A 27,305-nucleotide genomic window follows, 5' to 3' on the forward strand; every position below is an offset into this window, starting at 1 on the left:
ATTCGTTTCTACATTGCATCATGATGTGGACGTAAATGATTCTGCATCGATGCAGCAACAGAACATAATCGATTACAAGTAATGATTTTGTTGCGGCTTGCATGTGTGGCATGATGTAGTCTCCGTCAACAGCTCGGCAGATAGATAACAGCCGAGAAAGATCAGAGGCTGAATCCGTTTTGAAACCTTTACTTAACCAACTCAACCAGGACAAGACTGAAATTTTAATTATCGGTCCTGAAGACAAGGGATACATAATTTTACCAAAATGACTTTGTTATAAACCTTGTCAGTGTGTGAAAAATCTGGGTGATCTTTCTGACTCTGACCTGGATTTTATTCCACAGATTAGAAATGTCACAAAGACAGGATTTTATCTTAAAAACTTTTGCTCATTTCTCTGTCTTGCCAGCATGGAGGTGCTATGTTTTTAAAAAAGAGGCTCAAGATCTTTTTAGCTTAGCTTACATCTGAATTTTATTTTATTTATTTATATATTTTGTTTAGTCAATTTTTATCTATTTATTTATTATATTACTGTCTTTTATTTATTTAACTATGTGCTAATTTATGTATTTATTATTTTATGTTTATTTTTTATGGTTCTTTTATTGTTTTTAGGTTTATTTTGCTATTGTTCTTACTTTTTAATTTCAGTGTTTTCCTCATTGGATCCTTCACATCAGAGACTGCTTTTTCATCTACTCACTCAATGGCGACCGATACATTTGCCGATCTTTTTCTTGTAGTAGTTATAACATAATTAATTTATTTGCTAACAAACTTCTGCTCCCCTCTTCAGCCCAGTAGTTCACAGTAATGCCCAAATTAGCTGCTAGTTTGCCGACTCAAACTAACTTCAATATGAGAAAAGGAGACGAAAACCAACAAAGAAGATGACCATGTGCGTGTGAGCAGGGATGAAAGACCACTGTGATTGGCTTATGTGTGAAAAGAAACGGGTCTTAGGGGAATATATTTTTCCTCACTCTTTCCACCTTGGCAACTTTGTGGCTATATTTAGCGAGTTTTCAGACCCCTCTAGCGACAAATCTAGTGACTTTTTCTGTTATTATTGGAGACTTTTGGAGACTGACATGAATTAACGTAGTTTATTCTTCCCAATATGAAGCGGGTGCTGTGCAGACCCCTCTCATACGAGGCTTGGTCTTCACGCAGCAGCAGCTGCTTTCAGAGCAGACGATGTTCACCTCTGTTTCATGACCAGGCTGAAAATGAAACGTACAAAGCTGCTGCTGGGGGATCCTGCGCTGGCTTCCCATCAGAGTAATGCCTATTAATGAAGAGTGTGGACAAAAATATTTAAAAAGTTAAGTGTTGTGATATGTTTATCTATCTATCTATCTATCTTAAACATTTTTAGGTTTTATCAACCTTTCCCACAACATCCCTCTTTATGGCACCTTCCATTACAACTATATGTACTAGGCTGATTATGCTAATTAGCGACTTCTAGCGACGTCTGGGACAGCCAATATCTACTTTTCTTACGGAGGAGTTGGGAACAGTGACTGGAGAGGAGTATCAGTCCCTGAAGCTGCTTATTGACAGGAACTACATGGACAGGTCATACCATGCCCTATGGGGGATGATAGTGAAAAAGTTGCCGTTCCGCTTTGACTACAAAGTGAAAATCAAATCATCAAATCTGATTTGATTTGATTTGACAAATTCTATGTCTACTTGTTTTGTATTAGTGTGTTCAGCAAGATGTTTTTTATGTTATGTCAACTGCTGCACAAAAAAAAAAAAGTGAATTGTAAACATTATAATTTCTGAATTTATTGTTCAAGTATTTATCACTAATACAGTGGAAATTAAACGAAATGTGAATATTTGCTATGCAATCAGTGTGCGCCTCTAAATTTTTTGCTTGCGCTCCTAAAAATTTAAGTTAGACTGTACTCCTCATAGAAAAAGTTAGTCTGGAGCCCCGTTTCCTCACCTCAGCGTCAAGCCAGATGTTTATCTCCAGTTACAGTTTTATATTGATGTTTCAGTTAAAGAGACAGACACTAGAAGTAAGAGTTTGTTTCTACAAAGAGGGGTGGGGGGGAGGAATGGGGGGTTGTATACGTGGTTTGGTTCACACTGGGTGTGCTGTGTTGGGTGTCAGAAGCATCCTAGAACCATCTTGTTGCAGCTCTCCGCTAAACATGCGTGTCGAGTCTATTTTTGACAGAGTGCGCGTCAAACTCAGTAGTTCAGATGCGGTAGACAGGAAACCAGACACGGGAGCAGTGTAAAAGCTTCCGGTAATTTTTTCAAAATAAAATTGGGGGTGAGTGTGATGATGTGTGTGTGAGAAAGTCACACACACACACTCAGGTGTGTGTTGTTGAACTTTGATGTTTAATACTTAAGTGTGTGAAGGTTTTACATACATTAGAAATATGTGTTTATCATATAAAGCACTGTGTGCTGCTTTTGGATGAAAAGTGCTATAAAAATAAAGTTTGATTTGATTTAATCAAAATGTATAAAAATGGATACATTAGCTTAATTATAATGTCTATGAAGCAAATGAGCTACAGCAACAGAAGGCCACTTCTATCAGCTTGTAACAGGAAACTAAGGCTACGATTCACACAGACTTAACAAAACTGGACAATAATAGATAGAAAATGTTGCCTGGTCTGACAAGTCTCCATGTCAGCCGCTACATTTAGATGGTAGAGTCAGAATTTAGTTGAAACAACAGGGAAGCAAGGATTAATTTTGCCTTGTAGCATCAGTTCAGATTGCTGGTGGTGTAGTGGTATGGGGGGTATTTTTAATTTTTTTTATTTTTTGTCACATTGTGGGCCCCTTAGCACCAACTGAACATGGTTTAAACACCATAGCCTACCTAAGTGGTATGTTCTGGGAAGCTCAAAGATGTTTTCCAATATCTTGTTGAATAAATTAAGAAATAAAGCAGGTAAGACCTTTTAGGCATACCTAATAAACGGGCTGTTTAGTGTATTTCAGTATATTTTCTTCACATTAGTTAAACTCAGCATCGCCAACCAAACAATAACAGTGTTTATATAAAACATCTCTCACATTTATACATTTCTATACATAATTTGATGTGAATAAAATATTTTAAAACTACAAATAGTTTGATAGGGCCGGCCACAAACCAGGATAGTTTGGAAAAACCGTGACTGCTGCAGTTCAAAAGCTGCAGCTGCCGAAAAACAACACAGCAGAATTGGTGCTCAGGAGCTGTTTCAAAGCAGAGATTTTGCTGTCAGCAGAGTCTTTTTGAAAATAAATGAAGACACAATGCTGCTGTTTCTATCAGCTCAGAGTCATTACCCCTGTCTGTCAGCTGAGGTTTATCGCTGAAGAGGGTTGATTGGTGTGTGAAAGAGAAGCTTGTCAAAACATGAAAATTACATCAACTGGACAACACACAAACACATCAAATCTGCTGTGAAAATGTCAGAATGTAAACAAGTTACTTGTCTGGTAAGAAGCTCTTTTCACAGCTCATTATTTAAACTGTAGGCTTAGTCTTGCACACCCAGTACTTTTTACCATAATTCAGCCATGAAAATAGATGCATGATGGCTCTTGTGACAGTGAAAGAGCTTTATTGTCTGAAGGAATGAAAGAAGGATTCCAGACATGAAATAATACTTGGAGATACCACGGAAAAAATTTTAGAATGTTTTAGTCATACATGCTTGTAATTTGCACTGATCAATTTTGAGGCTGACAGAATTTTTTTGCAAAAGAAAAACAACTTACAGAACTAATCGTGTTCACCACAAGACATAAGGGACATAGATGTGTAATTGCCCATGTGCAATGTAAGCCACCGGAAGTGGAGCACGGCATGCACTTGCAACCAGTAAGTCAGACTTAAACAGAAAATAAAATTTGAAATTATAGGACTGAATATGTGAAATGTTGTTTGTTTTATATCTCTGATGTATAAAAAAAAAAGTGCTTCCACTGCTCTTTCATTCCCACAGCAATCAGACTTGTAAATTATACATTTATTAATTTTCTGTACCACTTAGTGCAATTCAGGGTCACGGGAAGCTGTGGCCTATCCCAGTAATTAGCAGGCGAGAGGCAGGGTACACTATGGACGGGTTGCCAGTCCATCATCGGGCCAACGCAGAGACAAATAACCACTCACACTTACTCCTAGGGAGAAATTAAGCACGTGTCAAACTCAGGGCTCGTGAATTAATTATTTTTGGCCCACCTGATCATATCTAATCACTATTAGAGCTGGCCCACTGATAGTGCACATACCATTATAATACTAAAAGTCCCACAATACATTGCAAGTTTGTTAGTGTGTCAATCACAGGCCGGTGAGCGCATACCTCACTCGTTCTCTAGCAGCCTTACTGAGCTGTTTACGTTTGTCAATGCACCCTCTCACCAAAAAAATGGCTAAATTAAAATGAGACTTAGAAAACAGAATATGTTTGCGGATGTAAAAGGCAAAGCTGTGTGTCTTCTGTGTGGAGACAATGTGGCCATAATGAATGAATACAACGTAATAAGACACTTTAAAACGAATCACCATGATAGATACAAGCATCTAAACAGGAAACAAAGTCTCCAAAAGGTAGAAGAATTATTCACCCTTTAGACCCCAGAGTTTTTAAAAGTTTTTAAGGTTGAATATGAACCAGAGTTTATAATGGCAGGAAAATTACTCATCTAATTTTATATTGCAGCATCACAGGTTGGCAGCCATATTGGATTCCATAAATTTCATTATGAACTATGACATATTAGTGCATCAAAGGATTAAAATATTTAATGAGATTAATCACAGCTTTAAAAATAATTAATGATTAGTCATAGCTTACAAATTAATAAGGATTAATCACCATTTGTGACTATGCCTGAAATTTGACCATTTTTACTGTATCGTATCAAAAATATTTAGTGTTAACTGACCTTCCCTTGGGTAAAGGTCAGATCTCCAAGGGTCAGTAAATGCAGCATGTAATGTACTTCTATATGTTGTTCTAAATCATCTCTACCATGTTCTAGATCATAACTCAGACATATATCATCATCTCACAATTTGTCATAAAACTACCAGATGTGACGACTAAAGTTAAACATCCAACACTGATGAAGAAACTCTGATAAAACTAATGATCTGGATTAAAATATGTTTTATCACTTCAATATTTCATAAAATCTAGACCTAAAAGAAGGTCTCATTTGTGCCCCCCTTTTCCTGGTCAGTGCCCCAGCCTGACCCCCATCAGAATGTTTCTAGACCCACCCCTGGATATTTTAAAAATATAATCCCTGTCTATCACCTGTCAACAACTGTGTTAGAGAGAGGCCTGCCAAAAACAATACTTTAGGGTGAATATGTGACCATGAACTGCTAGTTTCCTCCCTGTCAGCTGAACAATAAACAAACGCTAAAAGAGAGAAAAGCCGATCAGCTGATCACTGACAGCCATCATGATTCATGGAACAACATGAGAGGAGTCATCATACTGTGCTGCAGACACAGTGAACATCAGAGAGACATTAGATCAGACAGGTTGGTGCACAACAAAGGAAAAGTAATTAAAAAAAAAAAAAAAAAAGTGTAATGTGTGACTGTGAGGACCCGGAAATTCAACCACACACAGCAGTTGGAATGTAGAAAAAAACAGATTGATTCAGCAAAGAGGCAAGAGTCCAGCAAGGCTGGAAGACGCGGTCTAGTCCTGGAGGAGGAAGGAGGAATGCTGAAAAAGTCCAAAATCCAGAATCAGGGTCAGAAGGCAGGCAATGGTCAGAACACAGAGATAGATGGGGCACTTATCCAAGACGTCAGGCGAAGCTTGGGGTCCAAAAACAAAGCATGGGTCAGAATCCAGAAATCCAAGGAACCAGGCAAAAGGTATCCGACAAGGGCAAGGCAAGAAGGGTAATCCAAGGGCAAAAGTAGTAGGTAATCTGAAGACAACTGAATGCTGGATATCAACTTGGCAAGGTGCTGGCAATGATAATCTGGCAGAGAAGGAGAGACTAAAGAGGGATTAAGTAGTGCAGAGAAACCAAGCAGCAATCAGGGAAAACCAGGTGGGCTGAATTAGGCTGGTAGCCTGTCAGAGCAGGAACAAAGGCAGAGGCAGAGTAGCAATTAAGCCCAGGTGATCTGAATCAGCTGATGAGCCCAGGCAGGGCAGAGAACATGACAAAAAGTACGAGTGTGGAACCTTCTCAACTTGAAAGGTGTATTTAAAACACCATAATCATCCACAAAGGTGACGTCCATTGTTCCAGAAATGTTCTTTTTATTCTCAAATCCATCCATGAACCAGCCGGCTCATCTTTTTCATCTTGCCTCTCTCCGTCCCGCTGTCATAACAGACAAATGATGGGTGTACAGGGGCTCGCCATGCTGTGTGGGCGTTAATAATCATATAATAATATTAATATTAATAATTATATAAATTAGTTTCTGCCATAAACATGTTATTTTTAAGAGCCATTATATATATATATATATATATATATATATATATGTACTGACATTCAATGCAGTTAATTTTTTGCATACTTTTTCTGCTGCTTTTAAAGGGTATTTAATTTTTCATATGGGGAAATTATTTGCCTTTTTGCCTGTAGACCATGTTTTTACTTAAATTTAGTCTGAAAAGGAAAAATGCAGTCATAAGCAATAAATGCAATAGATTTGAACAGACTTTTTGCTCCTTTTATTTAATGTTAAATGTTGTTTAATGGGCAATAACTAATTCAATTAATTAATTAATAAACATTGAACCAGTCCTGCCCTCAGCGTCTTCCAGTTTTTTTCTTTTTGGCCCACTGTGTATTTGAGTTTGACAACCCTGATTTACAATGACCAATTAACCTAACCTGCATGTCTTTGGATAGTGGGAGGAACCCACGCATACACGGGGAGAACATGCAAACTGTACAGGCCACTGTTCCTTCCTCTCCCCAGCCGAGGCTTGAACCAGTGACCTTGTTGTTGTGAGGCCGCGGTGCTAACAATGACACCAGTGAAGTAGAAGAGCTTTATGTTTAGTAAATCATTTACCTGCAAAATAACTGGATCATAGACCTGTTTATACTTCATTTTATTCACATTCCATATAATTCCTTCAGACTTTTTGTTTCCTCTGTTCTCTCGCTGGTACTGTGTTGTTGTATAAAGCAACATTCTTCTGGAGCTGCTGACAAATTTGCATTTACCCACTTTTGGATGAATGATGTCTTATTTTTCTTGTGAATCAGTTGTGGATGAAAGGTAGTTCATTAACTCCACACACAACTGATTCACAGCTGTGCTTTACAAGAAAAAACAAAAGACAACATTGGAAATTTTTAAAGCTGCACTATACTCACTTTTTACTGCTTATGTTTGATTTTTTTCTTTCTTTGAACAGTTAACAAAAAAGTAATTTTACTGTTTTGTGTTATGCCTTTAAAAAAACTTTATGTGATGATAAATTTATTTTGTTTGTTTGTTTTGTTTTTAACAATATTTAATAACAATATTCATTCATTCATTCATTCATTACCTTAACCGCTTAGTTCATTAAGGGTTGCGGGTAAGCTTGAGCCTATCCCAGCATTTAACAGGTGAGAGGCTGGGTACACCCAGGACGGGTCACCAGTCCATCGCAGGGCCAACACGGATGGAGACAAACAACCATTCACACACACACTCACTCCTAGGGAAAATTTAGAGTACCTAATTAACCTAACATGCATGTCTTTGGACGGTGGGAGGAAGCCGGAGTACCCGGAGAGAACCCACACATACACACGGACAACATGCAAATTCAACACAGAAAGGCCACCACCCCCCCAGGTTCAAACCTCCCCCTAGTCGAGGCTCGAACCAGCAACCTTCTTGCTGTATATATATACATATATATGTGTGTGTGTGTGTGTGTGTGTGTGTGTGTGTGTGTGTGTGTGTGTGTATAATAATTCTATTTACATAAAAGAGGGCATCACTCTTTTTCTGAACACTTCCTTTAACAGTAATTTGATTATAAAAGTCCAAATTCTAAGATCTAGGTGTCAGATGATGGTCAGACAGACAACTATATCAGCTTTGTCCAGACAGCAAGTTACACACACCCCTAACAATAAAGTCCCCCCAAAAAGGCTTCTATCAAAGATGATCTCCTTGTGTTTATTAAACACCATATGTCAAGTGTTTAATTTCTGTGACCCTGAACCATCTGAGGCACTGACTTGAGGCATGCTGCTGCTACTGAAGACAAAGCCGGGTGACTGGGATTCACTCAGCATGTAGCTGATTTCAGAGATGCCCCTAGCTAAGAAGTATCCCATGGTAACTGGAGAGAGCAGCGGAGCAGCAGCACATCTCTGCTCATTAGCCGCATCCCGTCGTCACCGACCAAAATCTGCTGCAGCACACAAGGTTGAAAACATGGTTCCTCTTCATCAGCCTGACTCAGGATGCTGTGAGAAACCAACTGAAAGAAAAGTAAAAGAAAAAACTGAGGAGATCCTGCTCATTTGTTCTGGAGCTGCACACAAAAACTATAAATTCCTGCATGTCTTTAAATGAGCTGTGCTTCTCCACGGTGTGGTGTCAAAACTAAAACTTCAGTTTATTCATTATGAGTCAACACAACTCCTGAAACTGCTGTCCTGCTAATCGCAACGTTTGACTGTAAGCAGCCCTGCAGCACATACAGTGTCTATACCACGGAGAATGCTGCGTTCACTCTAGCCTGAAGCTGTTCAGTACCTTAAATATAATGTTTCTGGTCTAACAAGGTGGTTACAGTAAAAACATTTGTCACTTTAAAATGATTTGAAAGTTAAATAAAATTGGAATATATAGAAAATATAGCAGAATTTGGACAACAGGAACCCTTCTCACATGAACTAGTATCTTTTAGGTGCCTCGCTGCTTTGGCCCCTACATTTTAAAGCATAGGAACCAAGTCCAAACCAAGAGGAAAGAGTTGAACAGGAATTTGGTTGGAGGACGTACTTCTGAGATTACCAAGAACCTTTGTGATGGGGCTTGTTGTACGTCAGGAATAATTGTCTTAACATCTGGCTTAATTAGCCCTACACTTGTCCACTTTATTAGATCCACCTTAGTAATGGGATTAACCCACTTTTTCCTACAAAACTGCTTCAACTGAAATACTCAGACCAACAACCATGCCACGATCAAAGTCACTTAAATCCCCTTTCTTTCTCAATGCTCAGTTTGAACAAGTCTACATCACAAAATGTGTTGACTTGCTGCCATATGATTGGCTGATTCGACATGTGTTAACAAGATGGGTGGAATTAAATAAGTTTATCTTCCTTCCACTCCTTTTCGAGCTTATTGCATTGATTTGGTTTATGATTTACAAATATCCAAGTACGCAAATTTATGGATTGTATTACATTATTATTTTATTTTGTATTATTATTTTGGTTCCTTTCTTTCTGATTATATACATATATATGTATATATATATATATATATTGTTTTTTTGTCTTGTTATGTTTCACACTATTGTACACTATTGTCACAGGCTCGAAATAAATAAATAAAAAAATAAAAAAAAAAGATGATGAACAGTTGGCCCTAATAAAATGGTTAGTGTAGTTCTTGAAATCAGAATCAGCTCTTTTTTTGCCAACATGGAACACGTAAAAGGATTTTTTTGCTGGCAGAAGTCTCTCTAGTAGAAAGTACTAAGATTAGTAAAGAAATAAAACAAGTAGAAAGTAATGTATAAAACCGACTTCTATACAGTGGTGTCTACTATATAAAGAGCTATTCACAGACACCAATTACAAATATATAGATTGTGCAACCGATTGGCTTTTCATCTGTTCAGTAGGATGACTGCAGTGGGAAAAAAGCTGTTCTAGTGCCAGTTAGTCCTGGTCTGCAGGGTTCTGAGGTGCCTGCTGGACAGGAGCAGGTCAAAAAGAGTGTGTGCAGGCTGAGAGGAGTCCTTTATGATGTTCCCTACCCTCCTTTAAGTCCTGGAGGAGTACAGGTCCTGAACAGAGGGCAGGGGGGAACCAGTGATGCGCTCTGCAGCCCTCACAGTGCGCTGTAGTCTGGTCTTGTCCTGTCGTAGGCAGCTCCAAACCACACAGTGATGGAGGAGCACAGGATGGACTCAATGACCTATGTATAGACCTGCAGCAGCAAGTCACAGGGAAGTCCATGTTGCCTCAAGAACCGCAGGAAGTACATTTGCTGCTGGGCCTTCTTGAGGATGGAGCTCATGTTTTGCCACTTTCAAAGGCATCCTACGCTGAGGGGAAAGGACGTGATTGCATTTACATTTTTAATAGAATACTTGTTGAGTCAAATTGAGTAAAATGCAGTTAAAATATAAATGCCACAATAACTGCATATGTTTTTCAACACCTATGAAATATTTAGTTAACTATTAGTCCAAACAAATGAGAATGATTGATGTTGTTATCAATCTATGCTTTCTATCAAACATTTTTCAGCTGTATTTTTATTTTTAAAAACCCTATAATGGCTGTTTTACTGAATATTTAATGACACCCAGCCTCTGCAGTATCCTTACACACTAAACCTAGGCCTGTTGAATTAACGTGAGCTGATTTCAGAACCACATATCACTCCATGCTGAACTCACTCAGCTATTTATTGCAGCATTTTCTTGTTTCATAACCATATTTAATACTGCACATAACAAAACAGGATGCAATGGTCTAAGAATGAGGGGAACTCTTGTTGTTTGAGCATCAACACAAAATGTTAAAACTAGCAGACAGATGAAAATCCTTTTCCCCAAAATGTAGCATCAGTGCTACACAGCTCCACATTTTTTACCTCAGAATAGGGTTTAGTACATGATTGTACCTGGATAGTACCCAGCCTGCAGCATCAAAGCCCTCCAAGAGTGACGTCTATCTCTCTCTTGCAGCATTGGCCCTTTCCTCTCCACCTCTTCCTCATCATAATTTCCTTATATGCTGTGTTGTGATTGGCTCTCAGATGTTTAAGGAGGTCTGTGGTGTTGCTAAAACACCTCTATGTCTTCCCACACAGATCATACAGTGCTGTTGCTCTTCAGCTCCACACATGACTGATATGAACTCAGTAAATACTTAATGAGTAGTCAGCATGCTGCTGCGCCACTAATTTCACATATGACTATACAGGTGGAAAACAAAGAAATTTCTACTAACTGGGAAAAATTTTAGAAAAGATCCTGATACTATAGTTACTTTTCACTGTATTCCACTTTATGATCAACTACATATTTACCTCAAATTATGAAAATATCGATATTCTAACCTTTCAGTATCGATCTGCACATTTCTGATCTTAAGCTCTCTACAATGGAAATGGTGATGCTGAGGACTGGGGGGACACACACACACAATCATCTCTACCATCTTGAGTGTGTTCAGCTGCAGGTTGTTCTGACTGCACCAGACCGCCAGCTGATCCACTTCTTGTCGATATGCAGACCCGTCACTATTCTGGATAAAACCGATGACGGTGGTGTCATCTCCAAACTTCAGGAGCTTCACAGATTTGTGTAGAGGGAGAACAGCAGTGGAGAGAGGACACACCTCTGGAGGCGCTGGTGTTCAGCGTGAACTCTTGTACTGTGGAAATCACACTTTCCATACTAATGGGACGTCAAGATTTTTTCATTTCTAATTTTTTATTGTATTGCTGATATAGGTTTGTCTTTTATAAATTGGCACTGCAGAAGTTTCTGTTTACAGCATATCCATTGATATGGAAACAACCATCTCTGGATTGTTTTATTGTTTGATTGTTGGATAACAACACAAAAAGCGCCTGTACTTGAGACAAACTACGATTTGTCTGATGAGTTTGAAAAGTGAAAGATAATATTTGAGTTCTGACATCTTTCAGAATAAAACATTTCAGCATATACAAGCTATGAATGTAAAGTAACACCTCAGAGACACGTGAGGAATAACAGAATTCACTCATCTTGCAACCTTCTCTTTCACTGCTTCAGTGATCACATTTGTTAAGATCTTGTACGACAAGAGAATTTTCCCTTTCTGCTGCTCATCTTTCATGCCAGGCAGAATTGTTCCTGTCTTTGTCTACAAAAGAGATTTTTAAACACTCGTTTGTCAGAAACAAGCAGCTGGCAAATCAGAGAAGATGCTGAACCATCAGGGTGGTGCGTGTCTCCCAGAAAGGCTTGTCTTTAATGAACTCCTGCTGCTGATGGCGTCATTATTTTTCTTGCTCTGACCCAGCTGACCTCGTCGCTCTGAACTGGTACTTCTGTTTTCTCTGCTCCGACGTCCTGGCTGTTGTGAGTCAGGGCCTCTCGTGGACAGGGGACGATCCATGGCCCTATTGATGACAGTTCATCAGCATGCAGGAGGCGCTTCTGCCGTCACCACAGCGACTAAATCCAGCCACCAAATTATGAGGTTTGACTCTCAAAACAGTCATTCCTCCATCAGCTTGTGTCTCAGCTGCACTCAGAACTGACAGAAAAGCAGAATTAGTAAAATTCCAGCATGATTGGTTGGTAATTTCTTTCCTTAGAAAGACCGTTTTAATAATGTGTCTCCCACAAATAGTCAAGTTATTTTGATAAATAATTATACATCTGCATGTAGGAATGAGCTACAGGATCTGGAAACCCTGCATAGGAACATGTTCTCAGTGAGGTTGTGGTGAGTTGTGTTTTCTACCTCAGCATCCAGGTTACTTTGCATCTCCCTGAAGGAAAGATCATACAGTGAGATAATCACAGAAAGAAAAGTAGGTGGAAACTGAACAGAGAATTGGATGTGCACTGACAAAGGGGAAGTGCCATGATCATGCCATCATGTAAAAGAAGGAAGAGGGCTGACGTGAAGTGAAAAACATGCAAAAACAGAAAAATTAGCATCACCTGGCTGCATTTAAAGGATATTGGAGACTGCAAAACTGAGAACAGAATTTGTAAAATAACTATCTGTCACGTTATTTAAAGTGTCATAATGTTCAGACTGTGGTCTTCATTTTGATTTATTTGCAGTGGTTCTGTGTTCAGTTGTTCATTCAAAGGTTTGGTTTAAATGTAAAAAAGAAAAAAAAAACATAAAGATGAGGCTTTTATGTAAACACTGAATAAAAATTATTTACCAACACACAAACAATCCACAGTTGCTAAATCAGGCTAAAACAGAAGCTCTGGGTGAAACTAAATGAAGGGCCGTTTGGGAGTTGGAAGAACTGGCTCTTCTAGACCTCTTAGATTTTAAGAGCCCTGGTTGCAACCATTCACAACACATAGAAGAACTGGGTGATTTATATATTTAAAAGAATAACATGTCATTTGAACATAATAATTTTATGTTTCCAAGGTGAGAGTAATAAAATAATGTCATTTTAATGAACTGCAGCATCTCAGCACTTGTTAGATTCAATCATGTTGAGGTAACGTGATAGCTAGACTGGTCATGTGCCTTAAAGACAGAAGATTCTGTGACATTGTGAGATCATGCAAGATCGCAAACTATCTTGGAAAGAGAGCAGCAAAGAACTGCATGGCCTGAAATCTAAAACCAAATCTGTCATCATCTGTCAAAATCTGAATTTAATTATGAGCACAAAGTCTTCACCAGTTCGGCTAAAACTATTATTGATATTTGTTCAAACTTATTTGTTGTTTTTAGGTATAATGTATATGCTATGTTAGCTGGATAACAAATGCAAACAGGAAAAATGTATACACTCCAAAAAGGGGATTAGATTACTTTCTTTTAGAAATAAGCTATTTTGATGGACTAACTTCACTAACAAGAGTTGGATGAATTAATTATTTTAAAATAACTATATTATTGTAAAATTAGTTGGATAAACTCTATTAACTTAAGTACGTAAAGCTGGAATAACACAAATGCCTAATGTTAAAATAAATCAATTTAATAACGTAGAAATAATTTCTGTGATTTTTTTGTGTTAATTCAAAGACTTTATTTTTAAGTGTGATGCTGATCTTTTTCACTAGAAAATGTACAATTGTGAGTGAATATAAAACACATGAAATGTCGCATGTTACAGACTTATTTATGTGATTTGCTCCATTGCCTCTTCAGGTCAGCTGGTGGCAGGCACTTGTGAGATTGTAACTCTGGACCGAGACAGTAGCCAGCCCAAGAGGACCATCGCTCGACAGACAGCCCGTTGTGCCTGCAGGAAGGGACAGATCGCTGGGACAACGCGAGCCAGACCGGCCTGCGTTGACAGTAAGACTTACCATCCCACTAAAAGCTGTTCTTGATTGTTGGAGAATCTCAAAACCCAAACTGTGTTAAAACACTTGAATTCTCATCCATCTCTCTAACAAGCATTTGCTCTGCAGCTGCTCATTGTGTTTGTGTATTTAGGGTAAATACGCTGATAGTGAATTATGGGTGTTTTTAAGGATTGCATTCAGTAGTTTGGGAAAATGCTGCACAGCATTCAAAACCTTTGCTGAAACTGCAGGTCAGCACCACCCAATGCGTGTTGTTCATGAAGGAAACAAACAGATACCTGCAGCTTTCTCCTAAATCCTCCACATCTCTTCATCTGGGTGAAGATCAGGAAGTCACATCCCAGATGGGATCATCCCAGAGTTGCATTATGTTTCATCACCGGCTGTCTTCTCTTTCACAATGACAACAGCTGGAGGGACTCAGTGTGCTCTGCAGGGATTTACAGGCCCTCCTGGTGAACAGAGTAGTTGTTTTGCAGAGCTAAAGAGCCTCTGCAGAATCCCCTGCTGCTCTTTGTTTGGAGGAAGAGAGAATCTTATATATGCTCTCCTTTATAGTACTTTCCTGTACATCAGCTTTGATTTCCAACAGTTCGAGATGGGACAAATCATTTACAATTATTAAATGACAAATGATTTATGGAAAAAAGCCATCTCAACAAATCAGCAGAAAAACTTGTTTACAGAAAGAGTGTAGGCTGTTTTAAGCAAATTTGCCCTCTCAGATTGCTCTTCTCCATCTTTTATTCTTTATGTTAAGCAAGACTACATTCTAGAAATGCCCAGTCGTTTTTTGTAAGCCCAGGTCAAGACTCAAATCTTGCCCCTCAATTTCAAGTCCATGCATCACCTGCTGTCTGCTTACAACAGTGCACTGTAACGTCCAAGGAAATTAAAATCCATCCTTTCCCTTTATCTCTCATCATTTTGTAACAGCACTGATCTTTGGCTCAAACTCTCAGTTACTCTGGCCCTCTCCACTTGACATTTATTTTAATTTACTGAATTCAGAAAACTTGTATACACATGGAAATTTATTCAGATTAGTATACTCCTGACATATAAAATAACTACAAGTTTTAATTTGTATGGAATTTGGACCCACAGAGTAGTATGAAAATGTTTCATGTCTAACTGCATTTTGATTCAAAACAGTAGAAAAAGAAACAGAAAATATCCCTGGCCCAAAATGAACAGACATAAAGTTAAATAGTCACTTTAAGTACTTGAACTAACAGCTCTGGCTGTTCAGAAATAAGAGTCTACAACATGTTACAATACTTTTCAAATGTTTTTGTCCACAGTCTTCATTAATAGACATTAATATCTGACTGTAAGCCAGTGGCAACTTTGCACATTGCACTTCTTTCAGTCCGATCATGAAGTCGTGAATGTCTCCTATAGATATATATATATATATATATATATATATATATATATATATACACACACATACATGAGTCAAGTTTAAAGTCCAGTGAGTACAAGTCCAAGTTGAGTCTGAAGTCAATGAAACCCAAGTGTGAGTCCCAGACCTCCCACCATATTTGTGGGGGCTATTTAAAATGTCAGGGTATTAAGCTCAATTACATCTTGACAGAACAAATTAGTCTCCTTAGTTTATTCCTTTTGTTTAATACATATTTATCAAGTTCTGTTTACATAATCATTACAGTTATGCTTTTGTGATTTACACAAAATAGCAAAACTGTATTTTAAGAGTGTAATATTTCGAAAATCCTTATTTACTGTGTTATAAAAAAGTTCAGATTCATCAAGTGTTCTTCACCTTCTTCTGTACTGAAATCAGCTGTGACCTTGGTCCATTCAGAGCATATATCTTCCAACTGAAAGAGGATGTACTACATGCTTCTATGATCCATTAGGGGACAGAAACAGCACTTTTAGTACCATAAATAGTTTATTTCCACATGACTTTCAGTGGGTATTGACAATGAGGACAACCTGCAGCATATCTGTTTTGAGGCTTCTCATTGATAAAGAAACAGAACAATTCTTACTTTATATTTGCAAATAATCCAATCAGTCAAACTATTTATAAAACACTTTTTATACCGAAACACACAACACAAAATGCTTTACATTAAAAATATAATGAGAAAAAAAAATATTGTTATTATAAAAAGTTTTCTTCTATGTGCTAATCATAACCAGTTCTTCATTTTTTTCTTTTTCTTATTTTAGTAAATGATCATAGTTCTTTACAGTGCCTCAGCAGAGAGAAGATTAACAATCCAGTACAAACCCTGTTCCTGTTCATTGATCAAGCTGCTGGAGGTGACTTTAGGTTCAACAGTGCTGAAACTGCAAAAATGTACACCTACAGTTTGTGGTGTGAACAAGTTAAGGTTGGTGTTGTCAGTGATCAGAGCTGGTTTGAACATGCTCTACAGCTTTGGGAGGATATTTTCGGCAGCAGACTCGATCTGAGAGCGCTGCTATGTTTTTTATTTTATTTACTGAAAACCTCAACCAAACCAGCTTGGATTCTGATAGAAACACAAAGGTTTGGGCTTTTTGTTGGGTACATTAAACCAAACAGTGGAGGCCATTCGCTAATGGAATTAAATTAAGCTTTCTGTGAAGCCGACATATGAAAGCAATGTTTCACCATCTGATATATATACTTGCGTTATTTAAAGTAGATAGCACTAAAGGACAAAATGAAAATGGAAATGGCAAAGCAATGTAAAATGACATTAAAAACATTTCTGAAGTACTCAGTGTAAGTTGCATAGCATCCAACTAAGCCTCTCTATGACCTTTACAGGATGTTGATATTTATGTCAGTTTGTGTTTTCCTTGCAGTATTTTGTATAGTTGTCCATGCTTTTGGTAGAACAGCTCTTTTGGCCCTTGGTTGCCCTGGATGGCTGGTACCTGGCAGTGTAGGCAGCTACAGATCTTGGCCTGCCGGGACCTGTGCTCCATGGCTGTGGTGGGGTCTGGCTGGGGCTCTCCTCTGCCACCCTTTGGGTGGGTCCGCGGTCGTCTTCATGGTGGGGGGGGCTTGGGTTCGTGCTCCAGAATTGCTGCTGATTGCCCGAGTCTCTGGGCTGCCCAAGTCTGCCTCTTTTTTGGAGGTACTAGGAAATGTATCAGTCTCATATTATTCAGACCCATGTTACCATCACATGGAGCCGAAGAATGAAAAAAGGTGATAACAGTATTTAAGTTAAATATTGTTTTTCTTCATTTCATATAATTTTTCAGTATTAATGAGGTTTGCTAGTTAAACAGCTGTAAAATCTACTAGTCATCAGACAGGTATGCACACATCTATGAAGACAGATCAGGTTCATATCTAGTGGTGCTGTGCAGATGTTGGAGACACAGGTCTGATCATTTAGGGGTCATCAGAGAAATTATGAACAGGTTCTGAGATACAAGTCAGAGCAGAACCCTTCTGCAATAAAGTAGCTGACAGTTGGTAGAAATTATTTATATGTCGGCTATGCAGAGGCGTGTCTAGAAATGTTTTGATGGGGGTCCAGGCAGAGGTAGTAACCAGGAAAAGGTTGGCACAAATGCTATAATTTTTTAAGGTCTTGATTTAATGTAATATTTAACTGAATATTACAACTAAAGTGAACATCTAATGTAAAAAAGCAAAGAACAACCCAAGTGAGCATTGTCTCTTTCTGTTGATAAAATACAGTAGAAACAGGCATAGTCACAAGTGGTGACTAATCATGATTAATTAGTTTGTAAGCGCTGATTAGTCCAATGAAAAATGTAATCATATGACATCCCTATTTAATAAAATCTTTTCAAATAATTTTTGTATAAATTTTTTTAGTCATTTCAGAAGATATTCACAGCTTAGTTTTGATCCTCTATAGTGGATAATTTTAAATGTATCAAATTGTCATTTATTTTCTTTAATTAATTAATCATATTTAATTATATATCGTAAATAATGCAGCATGATATAACATTTTGTTAAAAGGTTGGTTTAGTGAGAGAAAACATAAGATTTTATTAATAAAGAATTACTGACCTTAAAAATTTTACTTTAAAACCAGCTTTTGAGATATTATTTAAAGCCAGCTCACAAAGTTCTGAATAAATCTAAATCTCAGACCTCGGAAACAGATCTGTGTTGCTTTCGGTAACCTTTCCTCTGCTGCCACATGTTCCTTTTTTGTCACTTTGTATCTGAGTTATTTCTGCTGCTTTAACGCATCAGCAGGGCTCCGACCACCAAAGTCAGACCACAGATTGTTCTCTCGGATGTGAGGACTCTGCTTGAATGCTTATAGTTACAACGATAATTGGGGATTTTTTTATTTTACTGCATAAATCAGAACTAAAACATCTTTAAACAAAATCAATAGAATCCACGCAAAATATTAACTTTGGCCATTTATGTCTTATGGGGAAATTATCTAATAATAATCAGCTTGTTGGAGTCTCAGCCCAATTTTCCAAACAAGATTTTGGTGGATTTCATTGTGTAAACTGCTCAGTTCTCCCATATTTCTTCACTTTTTCAAGACTTTATTAACTTTTATCCACTGTTTGTTTTGTCAAAGACATTATCTAGTTAATTTAGTTGTGTAATTTTTGCTTGCTACTGATTTCTGGATATACCTTATAAATGTATAGGTAATGTTTTTGCCAGATTCATGAATAAAAAATCCACAATACTCTAAAGAAACTTTAATACAGATTGTTTTTATTACAAAAAAGGCCATTTTCACAGATTTAATGAAAAGTAATCCAAGAACTCATGAGAAATGACAGCAGATGGTTTTTTTTTTTTTTTTTTTATGCTCTCTGCCTTTCAACTGTGATCTGAGCAGGAAAATGAAAAGATGATGCAGTTTCGGATTACCTCCTGCCACTGCTGTTTTGTTATTATGGAATCAGACTGACAGCGATGAATAGAAAAAAGGCCACGGGGCTCTGAGCCTCTGCAGCAAAAAACAACAACAACAAAAAAACCAAACAAAAAAACAAACAAACGAGAGCAATGAGACCTTTTTGTTTTTCATCAGGTGAAGAAAGCTGAAAAGGGCAGAGAGGCGATGCCTTCAAGAACTGAGGTGATTACAGTGATTCCTGGAGGGATGTTAAAGACAGAACTCAAACAAAATATAGATGAAAAAGACAACTTTTTGGTTAAAATATGGGAGCAAAACAGAACATTATAGGATTGAAGGACATTTTTGCATTGAAAAGAAAAATGGGATGGAAAAATAAAGGGTGAAGAAAGCAATGCTGAAAAGTAAAAAGGGAAAAGAGGATGACTTCATTTTTCTGTGTGATGTGACAAACTGTTCCTAAAGAAAAGGTAGTTTTACGATTTCAGTACTTTGGTTTTGTTCTTTACCTCATTTCAGCTTTGTTCATTCCTCTCTTTTCACCGTCCGATTGTGTCGTCCTCTGGGGACGAAGAAGCGACCCTCCTTCTGGACAGAGTCTTTGATGAATGAAGCCATTACAAAATGGCCTCCACTCTTTCTGGATAAATGAACTGTGCTGAGCAGTGGCGGATGGATCTGCATTGCGGCTGCTAATTTATCAGGGCAGTGATGCGGAGCTCGCAGGTGTTCAGGTGTTTACTGATACCTAAGATTAATCCACTGCATCTCCATTACGCAGCATTGGTTCAAAAGTGTCTGTGTCTGTTTCTGTACTGAACAGACCAAAATGTTTCCTCGTTGTTGCTCTTCAGTTGGTAATGAGGCCATTACATGATTGAAGCTTCACTAGATCCGATCCGATTGTAGCATTTCACATTAAACATTAGATGGTACAATTTCTACACCCTGTAGCTTTAAGATATTCCATTAATTGAATTACAGCAATTCAGCCTTTTTAACAATTTTAATTATTTTGTCCAAATAAGAGATTTAATGCAAATATTGTGAATTACTCACTAAACCTTCCCTTTAATAAGGTCTGCATTGTGGGTAATCTAAATTCTGATGATGCCTGTCCTTCTTAGTATCATTTTAAGCGATCAATAGTTAAAAACCTGCATTATCTAATCAATGCTTTGTTGCAGCCCCTTTATCTATTTTTTATGAAAAGAGCATTAAATCAGGAACACTAATTTAAACAGAATTACAGACATTTAAAGGCAAAAAAGAATCCTTTTTTTTTGTAACTAATAATTTTTCTTTCATTCTTTCTTTCTTTTTTTTCCCTTATTGGATACAAACCAGTTGAGGTAAGAACCTATTTTACAATAGTGCCCTTGCCATGATGAAAACAAGCTGCAACTATATTACAAAAACCCATAGAAATGACCTCAACAAAACAGAAGATAAGAAAGCATTAGAGTGCTTTTGGGTTATTAAAGTCAACCCTTTAAAGTTTCTCATGCACTTTGGTTATAAAATCAGCTATCCTTTACCCTAATGGCAGCTCTACCTCATCACCTCTCTGTTATGGTGTGGCTCAGTGCATGTAGCTCAACAATTTACAGAGATTTTGTTAATGGTCTTACAGAAAGATGAGGTTGTCTTCATCATCACATAATCACCAAGATGTCTATAAAATTTTACTTATTTGTTGTTGTGGAGATGTAGCCCTCACTGGGATTATTGAGCTATGTTTAGCCTACAGGCGCTAAATCAAATCTGTTCATTAGTTTTTCACTGCTGACACACACTAAAAATTTCATTATGAGTGCTCTTCTTCTTTCCACAGATTCAACACAATGTCAGAACTTCCTCACTGTAAACATCTTCTTTGCTGTCTTGCTAACTAAGTGAGTTTGCACATGCTAACTGATGTGCAAAGCTGATAGTGTTATGGGAATTGACTTTATTTCAAGTCAGACAATTCATCTGAATGTTTATGACAAGAATGAAAGTTATATATGATGTACATAATAGATTTGATGTCTGATGTGTGGTATGTAGTGCAGTCTATTTATGCTAGAGTGTGAGACAAAGCAGTTCAAGTTGTTTGCCATCCTCAGTGATGTAATTTTATATCATTGTTTTCTTTATATCTTTATATCATTGTCAGCTTTATATCACATGATCTCACTCATCAGGAGTGATGAATGAGATCATGCAAATGCGACCACGCCTCTACGGAGGCTAGAGGCAGACCAGAGACCCGGGCCATTAGCAGCAACCCTGGAGCACAAATCCAAGCTACCCCACCCTGAAGACAACTCTAGCCCCACCCGGAGGGTGGCAGAGGAGAACCCCAGCCAGAGCCCCCCGCGGTCTTGGGGCACAGGCCCCAGTGGGCCAAGATCAGCAGCCGCCAGCCCTGCCAGGAACCAGCTATCCAGGGCGGCCCAAGCAAAGAGTCCAGGGCCCCAGGAGCCCAGAGGTGGCCCCCCCACCCCCCAAAAGTAAAGGGCCTGCACCATGCCTAGGAGAACCAGCCCCCCCAGACAACCACCCGGCAGGGGCAAGCACATACCCCAATTCTCTAGCCGCACACCCCGGGAACCTGGGCACCATCGACCCTCCCCCTCCCTGGAATTGGGTTTTGATTCCTCTCCCTAATTATCACTCAAAGGAGAAATACTCACAGCTGGTGAACTCCTCCGTTAATATGACAACAGGACTCAATTAAAAGAATCTGCTCATTAGGCAGACTTTCAGAGAATACTCCACCCATGTAAGAAACAAGGAGCAGAGTAGTGATTAGGCTGCGCACTACTTCGCACGAAGATATAGGTCTGTCCTATCATCTATTACTATTATTGGTCGTTCTATTACATTGTGCCATTGTCATATTTGTCAATGAAATGTAGCCATGTTCTGGATTGCCTCCTCTGACAACATACAGATGTGCATGTCTGTTTATTTGTAGTCAGTAAGCTGGCGAGCGCCTGTCAGCACCAATAGAGAGCATTGATAAGCCCACTGGTGCACAATTCCAGAGCTTTGGAAAATCTTGAACCAAACTGGGGCCCCTCTGCAGCACCCACCTCCTCGCCATAAACATCGTGGACCAGGTCTCTAAATTCTTTTCCACCCTTTATAAGGCCCAGGATGGTGGTGTCAGCATACTTGACAGTGTTATCCTGGGTGTTGACACAGTCATGGGTGTACAGAGTGAAGAGTTTAGGGCTGAGACAGCAACTCTGTGGTGATCCTGTGCTGACTAAAGCTGGATTTATACCTGCACTGTGTATGGGAATGGTGTTAAAGGCAGAACTGTAATCCAGGTAAAGCAGCCTGGTTTAGGTTCCAATGCTTTTAAGGTCTTTCAGGGTGTAATGACTTCTTAGAGTGATAGGCAAACTGTAAAGGATTGATGGTGTTAGTACCAGCTTTTCAAAACACTTGATGGCCAGACACTGGTCTGAAGTCATTCAGCTCAGATGGGTATGATTTTTTAGGGACTGGGATGATGATTGATTATTTGCATGAGTGTTGGACATTTCCCAAAGACTGATTGAAAAAGTCTGTATACATGTTAGTTGTTCAGCTCAAGCCTTAAGGACCATTGGTAAGTCCGTTGTGGTCCGCTGACCTCCAGGGGCTCATTTATTCTCATAAATATCCTTTACATTGAATCAGAATTTTACCTAAAAATACATAGTCAATAATATGCTGTGCAGCTAAAGCATTTTTTCTTGAGTGAGGGACTGTGAGAATTTAATTAAGTATCATGGCTGGCCAGAGCTGCTGTTGTTCAATGGGAAATCAGTTCGGTAATTGAGGCTAACAGGCTATCACCATCACAGAGCTAAGCTGTGTGCCAAAGGGAGTACTGATTACAAGGTTATGTATTACAGACTTTCCTTTTCTTCGATTTTGTCCGGACTTCCCAGAGTGTAATTTAGTGCCAGGAATAAGTGTGTGTCTAAGAAGATGGTGGCCAATTGGGTCAGAAAAATATTGACCCCAAACATCAGAACATCAGAAGAGCTCTTCAAGTGAAGAATTCATTGCATGTGAATGTTTCTGTTTATTCATTGGCACTGATATCATGTTAGGTCAAGTAATTTTTAATGTAACATTATGTAAGATCATGTTTTTCTGTGGTGTCTTCTGTAATGTCAAACTATGTTGCATGATAGTCATGTTATATTACAGTTATGTTAATGTAATATTTCATCATGTCACTCTGGAGATCATCATGTTTTGTCATGCTTCTTTGTAATGCATTGCATTAAATCATGGCAAATTATGATATGTTCATTAAGATAATGCTACAAAATCTTGCATTTTGAATTGCTTAATGTTGCACAATGGGCTTAATGTTGTGTTACGTTGGCCCTATGAACAACTTTACGCACCTAATTATCTACTTAAATAATGCTGTCTCTGAAGTGAAATTGTGCACTCAGTACTTTGCAGTTTTTATATATTATATATTTTTGTAATAATGTTGCACTAAGTCTTAAAATGAGAAATTTTAAGTTATTGCTCTGCTTTATAATGTACACAGTACATTTATACAATACAGCTTGAATTTGCAAAATGTGTCAAGAAGTGGCTCTGACTTTACTTTTACCACATACTTTGTATCACTGATCATATTGTAATACTTATGACAAACAAATAAAGCAGAAGCATATGACTTTGATATGTTAAGTTTAAATTATTTTCATGAACTTTTACACATGTACACTGCAGTGTTGTTGATCACAAACAGATGTTTGCTTAGTTTTCCTCATATAACATTCACATTATCTCTTTATGATCCAGAATCAAAAAATAACCTGACTGTTGGTAATGCTGATAATGTAAAAAAAATCAAGTCTTTATATATTTAGGGCTGTCAAATGATTAAAATTTTTAATCAGATTAATGGCAGCTTACAAATTAATCATGATTAATCACCATTTGTGACTATGCCTGAAATATGCCTGTTTTTACTGTATTGTATCAACAGGATGAGTCAATGCTTACGCATATTACTGACCTTCACTTGGGTAAACGTCAGATGTCCAAGGTCAGTAAATGCAGCATGTAATGCACTTTTAAATGTTGTTCTAAATCACCTCTACCATGTTCTGGATTATAATGGAGAATTCGTCCAGCATATCCGTGGTGATAATATCTATCAATGATCAAGAAACTCTAATTCCCAAATTTCCCTGAGGCTCTCCGAAGGGATTAATAAAGTATTTCTATTCTATTCTATTCTATTCTAACCAAACTGATGATCTGGCTGAAAACACTTTTTCTTTTCTTTTTTTTTATCATTTAATTGTAATTCTTTGTGCAGCAGTGATAAAAATCCTACAACACAGCATCACCCAAAGTAAACATCTGCTGATAAAAATATATCATATATACTTTATTTTATATATTTATTTATTTATTGACATCAGATGATCACTTTAGTTGTAATGATCAGATCAATATTTTATAAACTCTAGACCTGAAAAAATATCTCATTTGTGCCAACCATTTCCTGGTCAGTGCTCCTGCCTGGCCCCCATCAGAACTTTTCTAGACCCGCCCCTGCATAGCTGAAGTACAAATCCTTTCTACACCTATGTCAGCTACTTTGTTAGAGAAGGGTTATACCAAAAAAGTATACATTGAGGTAAATATGTCTCGATGTGAACCATGGACCGCTAGCTTCCTCCTTATCTGCTGAACAAAAAATGCTACAGTAAAAAAGATCAGCTAATTAAGGACAGCCAGTCATGGAACAATAGGACAGGGAGGGGGAGAGGAGGAGACAGAGCACTGCGCAGACACAGAGAGAGGACCATAGAGGGGCCATGTTTATGGAAAAATGTTGGGAGTGCTGGTGAACCCCCTTACTGGGAAAAGAGTGGGTGTTAAACATCATCATCTTCCACAACTATGGCTTGTTCCATCAATGTTCTTTTTATATTCAAATCCATCCAAAGAGCCAGCCGGCTCATCTTGCCTCTAGACACCTCCATGTCTGCTGTCATAATGCTGAAATGACGGATGTACTGGACTTGTTATGCTGCACAAGCGTTAAACATCTTAACCAAAATAACTACATAAATTACATAAACCATCATTCACGCGTCATTTTGGCAGCTTTTAATATAATATAATATAATATAATATAATATAATATAATATAATATAATATAATATAATATAATATAAAAATAAGCTTATTGAATTTAGTAATTAGATAACACAACTGTAGGCTGCCATGCATTTAACATCCACTTATGCATCGACTTTGGTGGAAATCCTTGTGTCACAGCAGGCAGTGGTGGATACAGCTGTTTTTCTTTTTGGTAATTTTCATTGTGATTTCGGGGGCTCGGTGGGTGCTGCCTTTCAAGGGTTTGCCGTAGATGTGCACACACTGGCTTAACCAACATGGGGTTGTGATAGCTACTTCATGGCCAGTGTTTTGGAACTGACAACATAGGTTAAGACATCAGAAGATTTAGGAACCGTGAGCACAGGCTTTATCACAGGATTTTTTTTAAACCTCCTTTCTGGAAACCCCCCCTGCACATGATGAGTGCTAGTCAACCCTGTGTTTTAAATGCAATGGTGTGTAAATGGACTTAATCAAAAAAGTAAAAACATGATTTCTTTGAAAGAGAAAACAACCCTGAGGACGTTATTGTGATTCCACAAAGCTTATCAAATGAAAATAAGCCGAATGCAAAAAGAAGATTCAGTAGAGCTCAACCAATACTACAAAAGGTTTGAGTTATCATTGTTTGATTTGGTTTTTGTTTAGTTTGTTGTTTTGTTTGTTATTTCCCGTTAATTGTTCCTCCACATTATCTTACCTTCCTCATTGTCAGCTGGTCAATCTGAAAGCTGCAGTTTGCAAATGAAAATGTTCAGACTGTCCTGCTTGTCTAGAAATAGGTTATTGTTTGATCAATGAGGTCTGTTCAGTATAGTGGACTATGTTTAGTTTGCTTTTATTTCAACTATGCTTTAAGTAAAAAAAAAAAAAAGATAAATAATAGGATTTTATTTTAAAAAATATACACTGGCTTATAGTCTATGCTTATGGTCTTATAAGTGTCACAGCAACATGTGGATGCCAGGATGCAACTTTTCCCTGCAAAACATGTAACAGTAACAAGAAGACCAGGGTTTCCCATTTCACCTGCCATTAGTTTCAATGTTAAATTTTAGATAACGTTCCACCTAATGACAGCATGTTGAGCATGTTGATGTAAACTCTCACTCATTTAGGTCATTTTAAACCAAACTGCTTGAATAGTCAACTTTTAAGAAAAAGAACCCTCAAATTACTGTACTGTTACTATGGAAACTGAGAGCCACTGTGCTTAAAAAGGTTTTTTACATCATTATCTTGAGATAATGAGTTAACTATCTTGTTATTTCAAGACAACAATGCTTTTTTATGTTGCTACCGTACAACTGTTTTTCTCTGTTGAGTTTTTTCTTTTTCTGTTGGATTTTAGGGATGGCATTCCCATAAAACAAACCGCATGCCTTTAATTACTTACTTAAATTACAATGGCAACAATTACCAATTAAATTAAGCACAACCCACTCTTTCTTCTAAACTCATATCGATCATTCTGTTATCTTGAAAAACAGAGCTCATTATCTTGTGATAACTAGTAACAGAAAAGGCTGATTTCAAACAAATAAATATTAATAATGAAAAAACTTATCACATGAAAATTAACTTTGTAATCATGATTTAATTATTCTGTTATATAAAAATAAAGAGATTAAAAAAATAAATAATTGCAGGAATAACCATTTGAGGCTTCCACAATCTATTGATATTATAATACTGCAAAATAGATTTAAAAAAAAAAAAGGTACATTGCATGGTACTGCTTTTTGTTGGGCTGTCTTGCATTTCTTTGGGATGCATTTTGCTTGTTTACACTTCATTAAGAGGAGTTAACATCAAACATTGGGAAAAAAGAGAAAGTAGATTGTGGACAGTTACAGTCAATATTAAGTCTCTTTCATTAGCAAAGAGAAAAAGTCATTGCTGATGGATGAGCTGCAGAACTCAGAGTTCCTGTACCATATTGCAAACAATTATACAGCACAGAAGAAGTGCTTCCTATGTGAAGTAGTTTGATGTAGTTGTAGGTCAGGAAATACACTGGTCATCTTCCACTCCCAAAGTTCACAATTTATTTTTGGTGTC

The 27,305-nt window shown here is 37.7% G+C and overlaps 1 protein-coding gene across 1 annotated transcript in view; it reads left to right on the plus strand.

The window, feature by feature from the left end:
* LOC121646987 (chemokine-like protein TAFA-5) overlaps positions 1-27,305 on the plus strand; it is an 88,671-nt gene that overhangs the window by 27,338 nt on the left and 34,028 nt on the right. Inside the window, exon 2 of the mRNA XM_041996155.1 lies at positions 14,089-14,238. Coding sequence (XP_041852089.1) covers positions 14,089-14,238 — 150 coding nt within the window. The remainder of the gene's footprint in view (positions 1-14,088; positions 14,239-27,305) is intronic.

This window comes from Melanotaenia boesemani, chromosome 10, assembly GCF_017639745.1.
Source record: "Melanotaenia boesemani isolate fMelBoe1 chromosome 10, fMelBoe1.pri, whole genome shotgun sequence".
Taxonomy (NCBI): domain Eukaryota; kingdom Metazoa; phylum Chordata; class Actinopteri; order Atheriniformes; family Melanotaeniidae; genus Melanotaenia; species Melanotaenia boesemani.